Genomic DNA, 16,601 nt, shown 5'->3' with positions numbered 1-16,601 from the left:
CCTAACCTAACCTAACCTAACCTAACCTAACCTAACCTAACCTAACCTAACCTAACCTAACCTAACCTAACCTAACCTAACCTAACCTAACCTAACCTAACCTAACCCTAACCTAAGTCGGCGAAGGCGTCAGGGAGCGGCCACCGGACAGAACGCTCTGGATGGTGTAGACGCTCGAAACGGTCTGTGCCTTGAGGTAAGGCTGCGAAAAAGCGTGAGCGCGGGGGTGAACGACGCACGATACCAATATTACCTTGAGATCCATCCAGACGTCCTCGGAGCCCTCCGCGACCTCCGAGTCGTCGCTGAGCACGCCTGTTGTGCTCTCCGTGGGCACCTAACTAAAGATCGGCGGCGGCGAGCAGCCCGCGGAGCTCGAGCACTCCGACGACACTTTGCGGAAGCGGCCGTCGCCCGACGAGCGCCCTGACAACAGCAGACGCCTCGACGGCGACTCGGCCGAGTAGGGCGGCTGCTGGCGGAGCAGATTGGGCTGCAGCGGGTAGTGGTCCTCTGGGCGGTCCACGCGCCTGTTCGAGGCCGACAATGAGCTCGCGCGCTGCACAGGCGCCGCCGGCTTTGCCTCCTCGACCGAGTACAGGGTGGGCGAGAACTCGTTCGATGCTGATGCTGGGGCGGGCGTGTACTGCCCTAGCTCCTGTTTGATCGCCCTGCAGATGGACACCGCGCGCCCGATCTCAGTGATCACAGCCGAGACGTGGCTCGCGGCGTGCGCCCCCAATCAACTAACTACCCTCCAAAAATGAACCACACAATCCATGTCGTCGCACGGGCACTTATCACGAGCACAAAGAGCTGCGAACGTACCTTCAAGAGGAACCGCCACCCCGCACATCGTGCACATCTGCTCCCGCACCTCTCAACAGTTTGTGTAGACCAACCAACATAGGCGGAACCCATATGCCCACATCGGCTCTCACGCGGGCGCGCCGACCACGACTTCGTCTCACGCGGGCGCGCTGACCACGACTTCGGAAAGTGCGATGACGGCCCTCAGGACGGAGAATATCGAGAGATCGAGAGCGTGCTCGTGGAGGCTGTATAAGCGGCAAGGAGGGTGTCCGTGCTGGCAGTGCTAGGGTAGGCAGTCAAAGATTTGGTGATAATGTTGATAAGGAAGAGGCGGCGGGATCCTACTTAGACAGAAAGACGCCGCGCAACTGGGGAGTGACGGTGGATGCGTTGAAGCAGTGTTTGAGGGAGGAATATAAGAATCGCCTGCACTGATACATGTTCTTGTCTGGCGGGTCCGCGACATCGCGCGCCCATAGTGTCTTCAGCGTGCGGTTCTGCGAGACGTCGCGTCCAAAGCCCACACTCGCAATAACCTGACCGAAGCGCGTCGCCGGGGGGAGTGAGACGAGGCGGGTGTCGAAGAGTAAGAGTGCAAGGAACACAAGGAGAGGAGGAATAGGACGTGGCTGACATGACGAGCCTCGCTGCAGCTGGAGAGGCTCATCATGTCAGCCATGTATTGGCAGGGCTGAGTCCTGATACGCGGCTGACATGACGAGCCTCTCCAGCCGCAGCGACGCTCGTCATGTCAGGCATGTATCGGGACTCATCCCTGTCAATACACGGCTGACATGACGAGCCTCTCCAGCCGCAGTGAGGCTCGTCATGTCAGCCACGTATCAAGACTCAGCCAAGCTGATACGCGGCTGACATGACGAGCCTCTCTAGTGGCAGTGAGGCTCGTCATGTCAGCCGTGTATCAAGACTCAGCCAAGCTGATACGCGGCTGACATGACGAGCCTCTCCAGCCGCAGCGAGGCTCGTCATGTCAGGCGTGTATCAGGACTCATCCCTGTCAGTACGCGGCTGACATGATGAGCCTCTCCAGCCGCAGTGAGGCTCGTCATGTCAGCCACGTATCAGGACTCAGCCCTGCCAATACACGGCTGACATGACGAGCCTCTCCAGCCGCAGACAGGCTCGTCATGTCAGCCGTGTATTGGCATGGGTGGCTTCTTCACCTCTTAATGGCCTTTTTAGCCCTGCCATACCCCTGTCCTACCCTGAACCTTCTAGCTTTTCAGGTTAGAATATCGAACAAGCGACGGCAACGGCGAGTCGGTGGAGGAGGGGTCGTGCGAGGGCGAGGAGCCGCTCTCCTGCATGGACGCCGAGTCGGGGCGCAGGGGTAGGATGAACTTGCTGAGCGCGGGCGCAAAGGCAGGGGATGTCGCCGCTCAAGAACGGGCTCAGGACGCGGATCCTGGGCCCGTACACGTCGGTGGCGGAGTCGGGCAGGCAAGGCTGTCCTTGATGCGCTCCGTGAGGGAGATGCGAACGCGGAAGGCCTCGGCGACGCGGGAGAGGAGTGCAGGGTAGACGATAGGGGTGCGTCAGATGCCGCGTCTCCTCCTCGCCGATCTTCTGCGTCGCGCGCCGCGCGAGGAGCTTCTCCGTCCTGTACCGTTCATACAGCAGCCAGGGGTGGAGGGGGGCGTGACACCGGGAGAAGAGAAGGCCGGCCAGTGCGCGAGGATGCGGATGCGGCAGCGGCGACCTGGTCGAGGAGGGCAGCGTGTATGTGAGCGGTGCTCACCGCGGACATGGACTTGGAGCGGTCCTGCGGGGTGCGGTTGCGGTCACGGCGGTTGGCGCTGGGCATGGTGCGCAAGGACTCGGAGGAGCGGCGTGAGGAGGAGGAGGAGGAGGAGGTGGTGGTGGTGGTGGTGGTGATGTGGGTGGTGATGGTGGTGACGGCGGACGAGGCGTCGGAGGCAGAAGCGTTGACGAAGGTGGAGGAGGTGGAGGATATGCTAGAATGGTGGGTGGTGTCGAGCTGTAGCAAGCAGGCGAGCGCGACGTCGAGTGGGAGATGCGGGTGAGTCGAGCGTGGGTCCGGGCAACGCATGCGATGCGCGAGGCGATGTGGACGATGCAGGCGAGCCGGCCGGTGGGCCAGTGGGCATGAGATCGTGCGAGGAGAGCGGGGAGGGCGGTACAGCGAGCGATGGGGTCGAGAGAGCCGGACGAGAGAGCAGGTCGGACGGGAGAGCGGGTCGGACGTGGAAGAGGTTGAGCGGACGAGAGGAGGGGGCGGGTAAAGTCGAGGGGTAGATCGTTGAAGGCGACATGGAGAGTTAGGTAGAAGGCGGGAGGTGTACGTGTACGGGGGAGGAACTGGAGCTAGTGACGACGTACCTTTGCAGATCTCCTCGTCGACCGTTTCCTTGCCTCTTCTGTGCTCCTCCTTGTGCTCCTCTTCGTTGTCGTGGTTGTCCGCGTCGTCGAGCCGCGCGAGTACGCAGGCGCTGGTGGAGCGGGACGCCATCGCCATGGAAACCGTGCAGCACGCCAAACGAGACAGTGATAGGCGTAGGCGTGGGGTCGAAGGGGCGCGTGTGCAAGGGGCTGAGGGAAGGAGTGAGGAGTTGGTGCGAACCGTCGAGGGATCGAGGGAGCGTGCGTGCGTGCGTGCCGTTGAGGAGGTTGAAGGAGGTCGAATCTTGGAGCTAGGTAGCGGGCATGTGTGGCACGAGGGAAGGAAGGTCGAGTGTTGAAGGGGTTGTGTGTATGGTCGTCGCCGCTTTACTAGTGGGCACTGGTGGAACCGTACTATATGGACTGCCCATGGTTAATGATGGAAGAGGCGAAATGAGATTCGTCAAGGAGAACGAGGGTGTGGTGTCGGAGCGCATCGAGCAAGCTGGCAGGTGTGGTGGAGAACAGGTGAGTGGGCGTGGCAGATAGACAAGATGAGTGTGGGGGATACGGATGTCCGGGAGAGGGATAAACTGGCGCGAAAGACGGCGACGTACCGGCCTGCTCAACGAGTTTGCATCCATTGTGGATGTCCTCGTTGTCCGTTTCAACCCTCTTCCCAGTGCGTCTCTCCGCTGCAGCCGTTCCTTATCCTCGAGGTAGGGTCTGGGTGCGATCCGCGGGCAGTCGACAGTTGGGGATTTGAGGGAGTGAAGGTCGAGGGTTTTGAGAGGACGAGTAGGAGGGCAGGAGTGGTGTCGAGGAGACAAGCGTCGCCCCTGCAACACTCGCAAACCGCCCGTTCCGGCGTGCGTGCACCTCCACCCCCCCAGCCCCTCCTTCTCTACTTCCACCACGCCTTCCTTCCCGTCCATGCCGTCGACGACATCTAACCGCTCGCCGTGGTCCCGCCGCGCGTTCTCGCACCACAGAAAAGTATAGTACGTAATCGAGGTGACGACACCGAGCTCGATGTACATCAGAACAAGCCCGTGCCCGAGGGTGTACCAGGGCTGGTCGTGCGTGCGGTACTATTTGGCTGGGCGGGGTAGGAGGATATTAGTCGCAGGCAAAAGCGGGTGCTTGAACCTGAGGGGACGAGGGCAGATGTGGGATCGACAGTAGAGCGGGGCTAGCACTCGAGCACACGAGTGCCCATGGCGTCAAGCAGGAAGTCCGGGTGTGTCGAGTAGGAGTCTGGACAATGCAGACGATGTGCGGAGGGGACATGGACGACACAAGCAAGTGGGCATGATGTCGAGCGGGTCGAGCACGAGAGCGAGCGAGCAAGCAAGCAGGCTGAGAGGGTCAGGCAAGCAGGTCGAGAGGGTTGGGCGAGCAGGTCGAGAGGGTTGGGCGAGCAGGTCGAGAGCAGGACTGAATGAGAGGAAGAGTGGGCGTGATGCCGTGCGGGGGCGGGTAGATAAGTCGAATACAAGAGGTACGTGTGCGGGAGAAGAACGTAAGTAAGAGACGACGACATACCTACATCCCTTGTGGATAGCCTCGCCATCCGTGCCCACTGTTCTCAGCTCGTCTCTCCGACGCACTCGTTCCTCGTCCTCCGTTGCCAGCTGGGTCTCATCCTCCTCGTCGACACTAGAATGGTCGCGATGCTTTGCGTGTAGCACGCGCGCGGAGGTGTCGACGGAGCAGCTTCGCAATTCAGCCCTCAGTGATTGAAGATGTTGAGGGCGGTGTATCGCGGGGGTGTCGGGGGTGTGGGGATGAATGCGTACAGGATCGATGAGACGAGCAGGAGGGCGCCGGGTGGAGGCTGCGTGAGTATCTAAGGGAACGAGTGTGCGTGGTTGTACGTGACAGGACGCAGGCGAGAACGAACACATGGGATCGAGGAGATGGGCGACATTTGATGGGATCGGGGCCACCGGGGGCTCTGGGTGGCGAGCGTTTACGACGTCGAGAGTGGGGACGTCGACAGCAGAGGAGATGAGCACGAGGGTTCTGGGCGCAAGCGTGCGAGGGTGCTGGGTGGCAGGGTGGCGCGGGCTGAGCGGACGACAGGGCGCGGGGTCAATGGCAGGAACGTCGCCATCGAAGGGGTCGAGGGGACGCAGGTCGAACCGAGCACTCGAGATCCGTATGCATCCTCTGCACGTTACCCATCCGATCCGACAGATGCGACCACTCAATCGCAAGCGCCTTGTTCTCTTCCAGTAAGCGGCTCTGCACGCCCTATTGACATAGATACAGTCAGCATATACGCACCCACTCAGACGGTTGATTGATGTCCATCCAATTAAGAACACAGAGGAATAAACAGTAAAAGGCGCAACAAACATCTCTCAGATCCGCTTCTCCGCGCGCAAGTTCGCGCGCTCATTGACAAGCTGCTCAACCTTTCCGTTCGCACTGATAACGGCTGTGATCGTGCGATTGCACTCGATATTCGCTCGCGCGTACTTATCGTGCAGCTCCTGCAGCCAGACACTCATCCCGCAAATCCTCCGCCTGGTTCGCGTACTGCTCCAGCGCCATCTTGTGACGCTCTACAGCGACCATGTATAAATAAAACGATGAGCACGGTCGACGACACACACGCGGATGAGACGCAACGCACCCGCCGCATACTTGATCTTTGCGTTAGCCTTGGCGAGCAACGCCCCGAGCTGCCCGTTCTCCCACTGCAACTTCACGAGCTCGTCGCGCACCCGCACGCTGTCGGCCCCCATCTCCATCTTATACGTACCGAACTAGCTCTAGATCTCCGCCAGCTCCGACTGTAGTACGACCTCCTGCAGCTCCGACGCGACACTCCCCGCTGCGCCATTCACGCCCCCGCTCCCAGTCCAGCTTCCAGTTCCGCTGACATACGGTTCCGCACTAGCGCCGCCCCCGGTGCGCGCGAGCATGCTCTTCAAGGTGTCGCGCTCCTTCGTGTACGCCTGCACCATCACCTTGTGGCTCTTGTGCTGGCTCTCCAGCCGCCCCTATAGCTTGCAGATCGCCGGCGACGTAGGCGAAGATTTGGCGTGCGGGACGGGGGAGGCAGCGGGAGCAGCAGCAGGGAGGGGTGACGGGGACGGGAGCGTGCGTGGATGCCGGGGACGTGTTAAGCGAGGCGAGTGGAGTGAGCGGGGAAACGAACGGCGGAGGCGGTGTCTGATCGGGGAGGGCAGGGCAGGGCAGGGCAGGGCAGGGTGCCGGATGGGAGAGAGAGGGAGATATACGCGCACGGAGGGGCTTGCGACGAGCATCGCGGCAATCTCGTCGTCGGACGAACACGCAGGACCATCTGGGCTGCGAGGTGGGCTCCGCGGGAGATTGGGGGCCAGGAGAGAAGCAGAGGCGGTGTGAGTGGAGCGAATATTGAAGTAGGATGGGGCGTGCGCATGGGGGGGGGCGTGTCAGGGTCGGGATCGGTCAAGTCGATGATGGGTGCGGGGAGCACGCGTGGGCCCTGGTCCCAGGGGGCAGGTTCTGGCGGAGGGAGACGGGAGACGGAGAACTGAGCTGTGTTTGAGGAAGAAGCAATCGGTTAGGAAAGCGGATGAGCGTGAGGAAACGGAGTGGGCGAGAGCGGGGGTATTGGCGGTTGGGGGAGCATATGCAGTCTATGGCAGGTGTGTGAGCTCGAGAGAACACGCACGCACACGGGCTTAAGGGCAGGATCAGTGTCAGAGGGGTCGAGTAACCAAGGTGGTAAGTGTGGCGTAGAAGGTCGCAGTTGTGGGTGAGGGTGTCAGAGAGAATGAAGGCGCGGTGTTGAGCCTGCATAGCATCGAGCAGGGAGAGCGGGAAATAGAGCGTGGCGTCAAGCGGGTGCGCAGAGCATAGACAGCGGGACCATCGTACCGCTCTGCCTGCTCGACGAGTGTGTGTCCGTCACCATCGTCCCGTCGCTCCACCCTCCTCTGCCTCTATCACCATCTGCTCATTGTTCTTCTCTTCAACGTGCTCAACCTCGCGTGATAAGATAGTCGCTTTGCTCCATATGCCGTGAGACAGGATGGGCGCAGAGCAGTCGTGTAAAGAGGATGGCGCTGACACGGATGTCGTGGATGTTGATGAGAAAAGAGACAGCAGTGGAGGTGGCAGAGGGTGTGGAGAGAGCATGGAGCGGGTGCCTCGAGCATTGCAGCTGCAAACTGTAATAAAAAATGCTATCAGCAGTGCGCACTTTCTCTGAGCATCTGTTGTCTGCTGGCGTCGTCGAGAGCACGCAGAGGAAGGGTTCAGAAGAAGAAAAAGCTCACTAATGAAGTCTAAAATGTCCTGAAAGAGCAAGGAGACCTCGGCTGAGGAAGCATGTTGCGCTCGATGTTCAAAGGTGCGGGGAGGGTCGACGCGACGCGACGCGACGTGGCGGTGTGCTTGATCACGAGACGTTGGAGGGCACTGTGTGCCGACACAGTCGGAGGGAAAACTCGGACTGTCTCCGACACAGTCGGACTGTGTGGCGCGACAATCAACGGACTGTGTGCGGCACGGCCGGACTGTGTGGCGCAGATTCACCGCCAAATCTCGGACTGTCACCGAGAATTCGGACTGTGTGGCGCTGAACCAGCGCCAAAATCCGGACTGTGTGCGGTCTCGGCCGGACTGTGTGGCGCAACAGAGAGACTGTGCACAGTGTGACAACAGTGTGACGACTGTGCGCCCGCAATCTCCCGACTGTGTGCCGCCCTTTCCCGATGCTGACTAAACTGTGTCTCCGGGTTGCAGAATACCCTCAACATCACAAACAATTACATATCTCTCGATCCCCTTATCCAAATGATAAAATTAGGGGACTATTTGAAAGGTAGTGTATGTAGGAGCATTTTATTAGTTTTGCAATGGAAATCAAAGGACAATTGTGGACTGGAGACTCGGTTTTTTGAGGTTTTCTTTCAATTCTGTATTTTGCCTGTAACATCTTTAGTACTCCATTTCTACTAATGAAAATATTAGGGTACCATGACAAATACATTTTAGGCCTATTGAATCAGACAGAATTGTGTGCAACTTCGGATTTGGTTCCCAAAACCCAGACTGTGCTTCACACAGTCTGGTTTTAGGGGGTAGACTGTTTAAATCCATATCTATTGAACCCCTGATTCAATCTCACTGCTTCTAGGCCTCAAAGTTGAAGCAGGGTATGAAGATTATAGAAAGGATTTTTTCATATTTATATTTACATTTAATTGGCAACACAGTAGTTTCGGATATCGGTGGACTCACAAGTGTCGGTAATACTACTAGAGTCAAGTTTGTGCAGGTTTTGTGCTTGTTGGCACAGCAGAATCCTGATACGCGGCTGACATGACGAGCCTTGCTGCGGCTGGAGAGGCTCGTCATGTCAGCCGCGTATCAGGACTCAGCCCTGCCAATACACGGCTGACATGACGAGCCTGTGCAGCTGCAGCGAGGCTCGTCATGTCAGCCATGTATCAAGACTCAGCCAAGCTGATACACGCCTGACATGACGAGCCTCTCCAGCTGCAGCGAGGCTCGTCATGTCAGCCGCGTATCAGGACTCAGTCAAGCTGATACGCGCCTGACATGACAAGCCTCTCCAGCCGCAGTGAGGCTCGTCATGTCAGCCGCGTATCGGGACTCAGCCCTGTCAATATGCAGCTGACATGACGAGCCTCTCCAGCCGCAGTGAGGCTCGTCATGTCAGCCGTGTATCAAGACTCAGCCAAGCTGATACGCGCCTGACATGACGAGCCTCTCTAGCGGCAGTGAGGCTCGTCATGTCAGCATGTATCAGGACTCAGCCCTGCCAATACGCGGCTGACATGACGAGCCTCTCCAGCTGCGGACAGGCTCGTCATGTCAGCCATGTATCGGCATGGGTGGCTTCTTCACCTCTTAATGGCCTTTTTAGCCCTGCCATACCCCTGTCCTACCCTGAACCTTCTAGCTTTTCAGGTTAGAATTGGCAACACAGTAGTTTCGGATATCGGTGGACTCAAAAGTATCAGTAATACTGCTAGGTTAGAATTTTACAGATTGTGCAGAAAAATGATAAAAATCAGGATATATTACTATTTTGGGAACTCTATTTTAAACCTTAAAAACCGAAGGGTTTGATATACACCTGTTAATAACGCATTATTAACGCGTTGTTAACACATTATTAACACGTTATTAACGCGCTATTAACGTGTTATTAACTCGGTTAAAAATGAGGGGTTCCACACAGCGCCCTACTGCGATGGCGACGACGCCAATATCGGACTTGTTGCATATCTGCCCGTCGATGTACTCTGAGACGATGAGACCGAAGTCGCCCCGCATAAAGGCGAGGTAGACACGAGGGGCATGCACGGCAGCAATGTTTTGCTCTTCAAGGTATTGCGCGACAAAACGTTGTGTCTTGGCCTCTCCCATCGTTATGGTGTGGCCGAACTTGACCCAGACGTTGCTGATGTCGAGATCAGAATTTTTGGTGAGAGACATTCGTATGCCGTTTATGTTGATGGTGATAGCCTGGTGGCGACATAGCTCGAAACTCCTCTTGATGATCGACTCATAGCCGGAATGTTCATCGGCTTGCCTCTGTCGTCAATGTAGACAGTGACTGTGGAGGACATGGTGATAGCTACCAACGAGACAGAGGATTGTGAGGACTGCAAGGGCTTGGCGAAATTTGGCCTGCGAATCTCCCCAAGGCAGCAACGTAAGCGATCCTCCTTCAACCTCCGACTTGGTCTCCGGATACAGGTTTGAGTTCAACGTTCAACAGTGGTCCAATGCTACTTTATTATCAAACGTGCAATCTCACGCAGGCGCTTCGGCTCTGTCGTGGCTATTGGACGACGTTGCGCTCATTTAGACACCCCGACCCGCCCTCCAGTGCCCACCCTGCTCCACCCTCACGGCCCCACCCACCAGATGGCACTGGCGTTGCGGCTGCGAGCCGCAGGCGGGTGTCGGTGTACTTGTGGTGGAATGGAGTAGGCGTTATTGGACACAGGCGCGTATTCATGATTGCGAGCTTTGGCAAGGACCTGCATGGACCCAAAGGACCGGAGCGGGGCGATGACTGAAAGGGGGAGCCAGAACACCTACTTGTGCACGCCGCCGGTCAGCAGACACGGCCATTACGTTGTCCGTGAGACATATAAACCTCGCCCTCCACAACGTCACCCTTGTCCACGGCACGCCATGACGCCCCACACACAGGCATCGTTGCTGCTCGGATCTGTCATCGCCGCTGCCGCCAATCCTACGTGGTCGGGCAATGTCTCCTCCTGCCCAGGTGAGCATGCTCTGACACGCCCGAGCTCCCGCTCACGCCCCGTGCCCAGGGTACACGCTCAAAACGCTCCAGGACACTCCGTATGGCCTTACCGCTACCCTCGCCCTCGCTGGTCCCGCTTGCAATGCCTTCAGCGATGATTTCCCCCTACTCACCCTTGAAGTCTCCTATGAGTCGCAGTCTAGGTCCGTGCCTCCCTTCTGTTAATTCTTCACTACTATTATTCGTCACATATTCATGCTCTATGTCTTTGAGGACAGGCTCCGCGTCCATATTTTCGACGCCGACAATCTGCAGTTCACGCCTCCACGCGAATATTTTCCGCCTCGTACCCCGTCTGCCCCCGGTCCAGCCTCACTTCTCAACTCCTCGGATCTTGTATTCAACTACGAACAAGTCCCCTTCGCGTTCTGGATCTCGCGCCGCCAGGATCCAGGCGCGCCCCCGCTCTTTGATACCCGCCTCGTCTCACTCCCCACCTCGTCGCGCTCCAACGCAACAGTGGGTCCCTTGCACACTCCTGTGGCGCTCGACGCGTTCCCGCTCGTGTTCGAGAAGCAGTATATACAGGTACGTGAGTGTTCCCCTTCCTCCATCACGCTGCTAATGGTGCGATGCGCCTCGGGTGAAGCTCACTTCGGCGCTCCCGCGTGATGCGAATGTTTACGGCCTCGGCGAGGTTGTTGCGAGCGCGGGCTTCAGGCGCGACGTCGCGCAGAACGGCACGCTGCAGACGCTATGGGCGCGCGACGCTGCGGACCCGCTCGACGAGAACATGTGCGTGCACACATGATTCCTCTCTTCTTCTGGCGGCGTCCTGATGACCGCGTGGGTGTAGATACGGCTCACACGCATTCTACCTCGAACATCGCTTCAACACGTCTACCAACTCTTCCCAGTCGCATGGCGTCTTTCTGTCCAAGTATGTCCCTGCTGCCTCTCTGCCTAGCTATCGTCTTCACCGTGCCCCCAACCACCCGCCTTAGTACTGCCGGTGCCGATATCATCCTCTCCACCCCTTCCTCCTCTAACGCATCCCTCATTCAATACCGCCTTCTCGGTGGCACCCTCGACCTCTCCTTCTTCTCTGGCCCGGACCCGAATGCCGTTATTGCACAGTACGCGGGCGCGGTTGGTGCGCCCGCGTGGCAGCCGATGTGGGCATTTGGGTTCCACCTGTGTCGGTGGGGCTACTCGAACTTGTCAGAGGTGCGAGAGCAGGTAAGCGCGATGCGCGGGGCGGGGGTGCCTCTCGAAGGTGCGTCTGCGGTGTCTTGTGCTCGTGATAGGTCGGTTTATTGGGGGCGCACAGTTATGTGGAACGATATAGATCTCTACCATTCGCTGCGCGATTTCACATCTGACCCTATAAGCTATCCCCCGGAGGAGATGCGTGCGTTCACGCGCGAGTTGGTACGTCCTGCAGCTTGACCTTGTTCTGGTACTTATCAACGGACTTGTGTGCACGTTTACTTGTCTGTCCTCGACCACCCATAGGCTGCGAACGGACAGCACTGTGCGTACAATGCCTCTGTCCTTGTCTCTTTTCCATCATGCACCGTGCACTCATGATGCCAATGCCGACCCTGCAGATATCCCGATCGTAGACGCTGCTATCGGACACGTCGCGAATGCCACTGATGTCGTGCGTTTTCCCCTTTGCACTTCTCTTATCACTGATACCAACGTGCCGCCCGCATGTTCGTGCAGTACGACCCGTACACACGAGGAGTTGAGCAGTGCGTGTCGTTCTGTCGTACGTATGTGTGTGTGCGGGGCTGATGCGAGGTGTGCTTAGGGACGTGTTCATTAAGAACCCAGACGGGTCAATATACATCGGACAAGTCTGGCCGGGGTACACTGTGCGTGATCCTTAAGGCCCCCGCTCTCACTGCATACTGACCATCAGGGCTGCTTGCTTCATCTGACCCCTCTTCGCACGCGTAGGTCTTCCCGGACTGGTTCGCAAACGGCACAGAGGCGTGGTGGGCCGATGCGCTGCGTAACTGGAGCGCGGCGGGCGTCGAGTACTCCGGTATATGGCTCGACATGAACGAGGCGAGCTCGTTTTGCGACGGGTCCTGGTCCGTCCTTTTTTTTAAATATTCTTTTACCCGCACATGTGAACTTCACTGTATCGGGATGCATCGCCGTCTGCTCATGTTCACGCTTTGTTTGTTTGTCGATGCAGCGGAACGGGCGCGGACTTGTCGAATACGTCCGTCCCCGTGTCGTTACCCGGCGATCCTGACGACCTTGTCGTAGACTACCCCGAAGGGCAAGTTCATCACCCTGCCATGGTCTCTTCGTTCCTCGCCTGACGCGTCTCCGTGTGCGGCAGATACGACTCTACTGTGTCGGGGTTGAGCGGGAACATCACTGTGAACGGCACACTCACGTTCGGCGCTGGAGATGCCGGCACGATGTCGGCAGCTTCGAGGCAATATACCCTTGTCAAGCGCGGTTTGGGCGCTGCGAACGAGTCGAATGTGGACCTGAGCGCACCGCCCTACGCCATTCACAACGGTATACCTGCCGCCTGCTCATCTTAGGCTCTCGGCTAACGCATTACAGGGTTCGGCGCGCTGCTAACGCGCACGCTCGCACCGAATGCAACGCATGCGGGTGGGTACGTCGAGCTCGATACGCATAACATATTTGGGTATATGGAGGGCCGCGCGACGAACCTCGCACTGCGCGCAGTGCACCCCGGCAAGCGACCTTTCATCATTGCGCGCTCGACATTCCCGGGTTCGGGGCACTGGACGGGACACTGGGTATGTCGTCGTCGTCGTCCTTCCTTCCGCCGTACCGGCGTTTCGCCAAGCGGTACTGATTCGCGGATGTACCTGTCAGCTTGGGGATAACTACAGCAAGTGGGCGTACATGGCGCACAGCATTGCAGGTGTGCTCCAGTTCCAGCTGTTCCAAATCCCGATGGTCGGCGCCGACACGTGCGGCTTCAGTGCGTAGTCCTTGCCGTCGATTCACCTGCTTGCTTGAGCCTAACCGTGGGTCATATTGTGCATACGCGGAGCAGTCGGCAACACAGACGAGGAGTTGTGCAATCGCTGGATGCAGCTATCCGCGTTCACGCCGTTCTACAGAAATCACAACCAGCGCGGTGCGCTGTCCCAGGAGCCTTACAGATGGGATAGTGTCGTCAACGCGAGCAAGACCGCGATCTCAATACGCTACGCGCTCCTGCCGTACTGGGTGAGCCTCTTCGTATGCTAGAGATTCAAATCCGCGATTCATCGTTGACCGCGGACGGGATCGGGCAGTACACACTGTTTGCCAACGCCTCGACGAACGGCACACCTCCTGTGCGCGCGCTCTTTTTTGAGTTCCCCGACGAGCCGGAGCTGTTTGCGGTGGACCGCCAGTTCATGGTCGGGAGCGACATTCTCGTCACGCCTGTGCTCGAGCCCAATGTGTTTACTGTCGACGGTAGGTCGACATGGAATTCATACCCGCTCGATTGTTCATCCCCATTGTGTCATGTCAGGCATCTTCCCTGGCCGCGGGCAGATAACCTGGCGCGACTGGTACACCCACACTGCAGTAAACGCGACCGTGGGCGCGCCGACCACGCTTTCCGCGCCCCTCGGGCACATCAATGTGCACATCCGTGCGGGCGCCGCACTCCTCACACACGCGCAGCCGGCGTACACGACACGCGAGACGCGAGCGGGGCCGTACGCGTTGCTCGTTGCACTCGGTGCCGACGGCGCAGCATACGGCACGGCGTATCTCGACGACGGGATCTCGCTCCCACTACCGGACTCCCCAATCGCGAACCGGACAGTGCGGTTCATCGTGCACGCGGGCGCGCTCACGATTGAGAGCGCAGGTACGTTCCGTGTGGAACAGCCGCTCGCGCGCGTCACGGTGCTCGGAGTGCCGAGCGCGCCTGGGAGCGTGTTCGTCGGCGGGCAGGAGGCGGCACGGGGCGGATGGACGTACAACGCAGACGTGGAGCAGCTCGTGATGGACGGGTTGGCAGTCGACTTAAACAACGGGACGCATCTGTCTTGGTTGTGACGCATCGCACGTTTTGGTTTTTGAGTTGGTTCTTTTCCTTGCTTGTCCTCTACATTGACCTCTCCCTACGGGCGCTGGTCGTGAAAATAGTCCACTTACTGGCATTGGTACTGACATTGAATTATATTCACAAGTGAACAAACAGTGTCCACATTGATGATACGGAGTATGTTCAAAACTCAAGCGATGCAGAGGAATGTCCAAGAAAGTTTGAGTTGTTATGTAACTTCACAGCGAAAAACGGAAGAGAGGACTAGCTCAACTGCGAGCTCGGCTGATTTACGAGTGCTGGACCCTGTGATATTCTCAAATTTCAGCGACGAAGGCTGGCAGGTGGAAGGATAAATCTGACGTACTGCACGAACCACCGCTGGTCACTCGCGACGCAGTTGCCACCATGCGCGTTCTCAGTCGATTGACAGTTGAACGCGATATAATCGACAAGGGAAGACTAGAAATAAAAAGAGGTCAGGCAGATGAGCAGCAAGAAAGGCGACAAGGTGTCACACCCAGTCACTGCGACAGTACTGCAGCGATGTGTTGGCCTGGTTGACTATAAAAGTTTCGCAGCTGCGATACGTCATGACGATCAGAGACGAATTTTGCTGTGTGAGGGGGAGAGGACGCGGGGAGGGGGGTTAGATTGGCTGAGGCGATCGGAGACGGGCAGCACTCACAGCGGGGTCCATCGTGAAGAGCGGCCCTTTGCGCACAAAAATGTCAGCTGTCGAGTTCGAGCGAGGACACTCCAAAAGGCGCGCGCACCGATGTTCTGGCTGTCGTAGAGCAGCGCGTCTGCGATGACGTTGCACTCGTTCGGGTCAGGACCTCCTCCCGATGGAGTGAAGCAGTTGGTGGTGCCTAGGCATCAACGGTCAGTCCTCGAAGCGCATGCAGAACATGCCTTCGGCTGGATGGCCGAGGGACGCACAGGTTGCTCCGCAGACGTTCGCCTGGCGCTTCTCGAGGACGGGGACATCGCGCACAGCAATGGTGTCGGCAACGGGCGTGATAGTGTTGGAGCAGTGAACGACTTGGACGCTGACGTCCTTATTCGCGCCTATGACGGTCTGCGAGAGCGTCTTCTTGTCGTCGCATTGGACGGCGAGCACGGCTCCAGAGAAGGAAAGGGCGAGGGCAAGAATGGAAAGGAGCTGCATGGCTGTGATGGTCTGAGAAGTAGAAAAGTAGGTGTGCATTACACAGGTCAAACAATCGTGACTTTATAGGCCTACGAGCGCCTCGACGGATCCGCGGTGTCAGAGAGGGAACGAGAGCACATGAGAAAAAGCGGGTGGAGTAGACCGAATCAGACGTTACAGCAGTCGTAATATATCAACGGTGCGCAAATATGCAAGCAAATGATGGCCTGGATTTCGAGGGAAGGGCACACGTGAGAGTCGAAGGAGTGTCTAGGGTGGCAGCGGATGCTCAAGACCGACGTGAGGGGCCACAAAGCCCTGGTATGACGACAGGGCGCCTCGGGACGGTCGTGAAGATTCCAAGTTTGGAAAGAACGGGAATGTACGCGATCACATGGCTCACCGATGGCTGGCGTTGTGCGGCTCAACAAGGTCAGAGCACGGGACGAGGCCACGCTGGGGTCAACCCACCGCATATGCATTGACGCCCAGTGGAGATAGAGTTACATGAACGGCTCGAGGGCGCCAGCACAAACTCTAACGTTTCCTCGCCTCCACCACACGGCGCGAAGGTGCTGAAGCTTGACTGTGATCCTCCCTAGTCGGCCTCCTTTGCGATCTCCGAAGCGACAGGAAACGTAGGCTTGCCTGCCTTGTTACGCACCTTATCCGAAACTGGCAGCGTGATCTTTGGAAAGGTGTTTAGACAGCTTCAAGTGGCTGTTTCGCTGGCCGAAACCCCACCTATCGCGCAAGGTAGATGCCAGGAGTCGCTAATCGATCGGGAGAGATGATGGCCGTGTGTGGACCGCGCCTTAGAGATGCGGAGAAAATCAATAACATTGTACCAGCTTTGCCTGTTTTGAAGTAATGCCTGTCGACAACTGGACATCGTTCAACGTCGTTGAAGCGTACGTGTGCACAGGTATGCACCGTGGACAAAACGCGGTCACTGATCAGCTGGAAGTTGC

The 16,601-nt window shown here is 57.9% G+C and overlaps 8 protein-coding genes across 8 annotated transcripts; 2 read left to right on the top strand and 6 right to left on the bottom strand.

The window, feature by feature from the left end:
- Positions 1-2,568: 2,568 nt before the first annotated feature.
- Positions 2,569-3,107, bottom strand: HETIRDRAFT_421193 (uncharacterized protein; the record flags this gene model as incomplete). Its single annotated transcript, XM_009552153.1, has 2 exons — positions 2,569-2,812; positions 2,908-3,107. The coding sequence occupies 2 exons, from the start codon at positions 3,105-3,107 to the stop codon at positions 2,569-2,571; spliced, it is 444 nt and encodes a 147-aa protein (XP_009550448.1).
- A 1,290-nt stretch (positions 3,108-4,397) lies between these two features.
- HETIRDRAFT_108673 (uncharacterized protein) lies at positions 4,398-5,490 on the bottom strand (the record flags this gene model as incomplete). Its single annotated transcript, XM_009552152.1, has 4 exons — positions 4,398-5,023; positions 5,078-5,244; positions 5,309-5,430; positions 5,464-5,490. 4 exons carry the CDS (start codon positions 5,488-5,490, stop codon positions 4,398-4,400), a joined length of 942 nt encoding a protein of 313 aa, XP_009550447.1.
- Positions 5,491-5,540: 50 nt separating this feature from the next.
- HETIRDRAFT_108674 (uncharacterized protein) lies at positions 5,541-6,149 on the bottom strand (the record flags this gene model as incomplete). Its single annotated transcript, XM_009552151.1, is given in 4 exon segments — positions 5,541-5,700; positions 5,720-5,744; positions 5,816-5,948; positions 5,985-6,149. The coding sequence occupies 4 exon segments, from the start codon at positions 6,147-6,149 to the stop codon at positions 5,541-5,543; spliced, it is 483 nt and encodes a 160-aa protein (XP_009550446.1).
- Positions 6,150-6,185: 36 nt separating this feature from the next.
- On the bottom strand, positions 6,186-6,972 carry HETIRDRAFT_108675 (uncharacterized protein; the record flags this gene model as incomplete). Its single annotated transcript, XM_009552150.1, has 3 exons — positions 6,186-6,357; positions 6,432-6,708; positions 6,849-6,972. 3 exons carry the CDS (start codon positions 6,970-6,972, stop codon positions 6,186-6,188), a joined length of 573 nt encoding a protein of 190 aa, XP_009550445.1.
- A 2,358-nt stretch (positions 6,973-9,330) lies between these two features.
- HETIRDRAFT_109066 (uncharacterized protein) lies at positions 9,331-10,287 on the bottom strand (the record flags this gene model as incomplete). The annotated part of the gene is made up of 3 exons (XM_009552149.1): positions 9,331-9,741; positions 10,071-10,193; positions 10,255-10,287. 3 exons carry the CDS (start codon positions 10,285-10,287, stop codon positions 9,331-9,333), a joined length of 567 nt encoding a protein of 188 aa, XP_009550444.1.
- A 63-nt stretch (positions 10,288-10,350) lies between these two features.
- On the top strand, positions 10,351-14,627 carry HETIRDRAFT_153387 (glycoside hydrolase family 31 protein; the record flags this gene model as incomplete). Its single annotated transcript, XM_009552148.1, has 19 exons — positions 10,351-10,444; positions 10,494-10,629; positions 10,705-11,014; positions 11,076-11,221; positions 11,283-11,366; positions 11,431-11,702; positions 11,757-11,857; positions 11,942-11,960; positions 12,037-12,089; positions 12,155-12,183; positions 12,243-12,306; positions 12,392-12,528; positions 12,636-12,722; positions 12,786-12,970; positions 13,019-13,221; positions 13,301-13,409; positions 13,485-13,660; positions 13,729-13,894; positions 13,953-14,627. The coding sequence occupies 19 exons, from the start codon at positions 10,351-10,353 to the stop codon at positions 14,486-14,488; spliced, it is 2,907 nt and encodes a 968-aa protein (XP_009550443.1). The 3' UTR covers positions 14,489-14,627.
- A 140-nt stretch (positions 14,628-14,767) lies between these two features.
- On the bottom strand, positions 14,768-15,648 carry HETIRDRAFT_109064 (uncharacterized protein; the record flags this gene model as incomplete). Its single annotated transcript, XM_009552147.1, has 6 exons — positions 14,768-14,783; positions 14,845-14,939; positions 14,998-15,093; positions 15,166-15,191; positions 15,254-15,349; positions 15,420-15,648. 6 exons carry the CDS (start codon positions 15,646-15,648, stop codon positions 14,768-14,770), a joined length of 558 nt encoding a protein of 185 aa, XP_009550442.1.
- A 45-nt stretch (positions 15,649-15,693) lies between these two features.
- On the top strand, positions 15,694-16,534 carry HETIRDRAFT_144946 (uncharacterized protein). Its single transcript, XM_009552146.1, has 2 exons — positions 15,694-16,318; positions 16,375-16,534. Exon 1 carries the CDS (start codon positions 15,840-15,842, stop codon positions 16,113-16,115), a length of 276 nt encoding a protein of 91 aa, XP_009550441.1. The 5' UTR covers positions 15,694-15,839; the 3' UTR covers positions 16,116-16,318; positions 16,375-16,534.
- Positions 16,535-16,601: the final 67 nt, after the last annotated feature.

The sequence above is a fragment of the Heterobasidion irregulare genome (assembly GCF_000320585.1).
Source record: "Heterobasidion irregulare TC 32-1 unplaced genomic scaffold scaffold_09, whole genome shotgun sequence".
NCBI lineage: Eukaryota > Fungi > Basidiomycota > Agaricomycetes > Russulales > Bondarzewiaceae > Heterobasidion > Heterobasidion irregulare.
Note: the sequence above shows the minus strand (reverse complement) of the source record. Positions and strands in the feature narration are given on the sequence as shown.

Coding starts and splice junctions, on each gene's coding strand:
- HETIRDRAFT_144946 (XM_009552146.1), top strand. CDS start 15,840: ATGCAAGCAAATGATGGCCTGGATTTCGAGGGAAGGGCACACGTGAGA.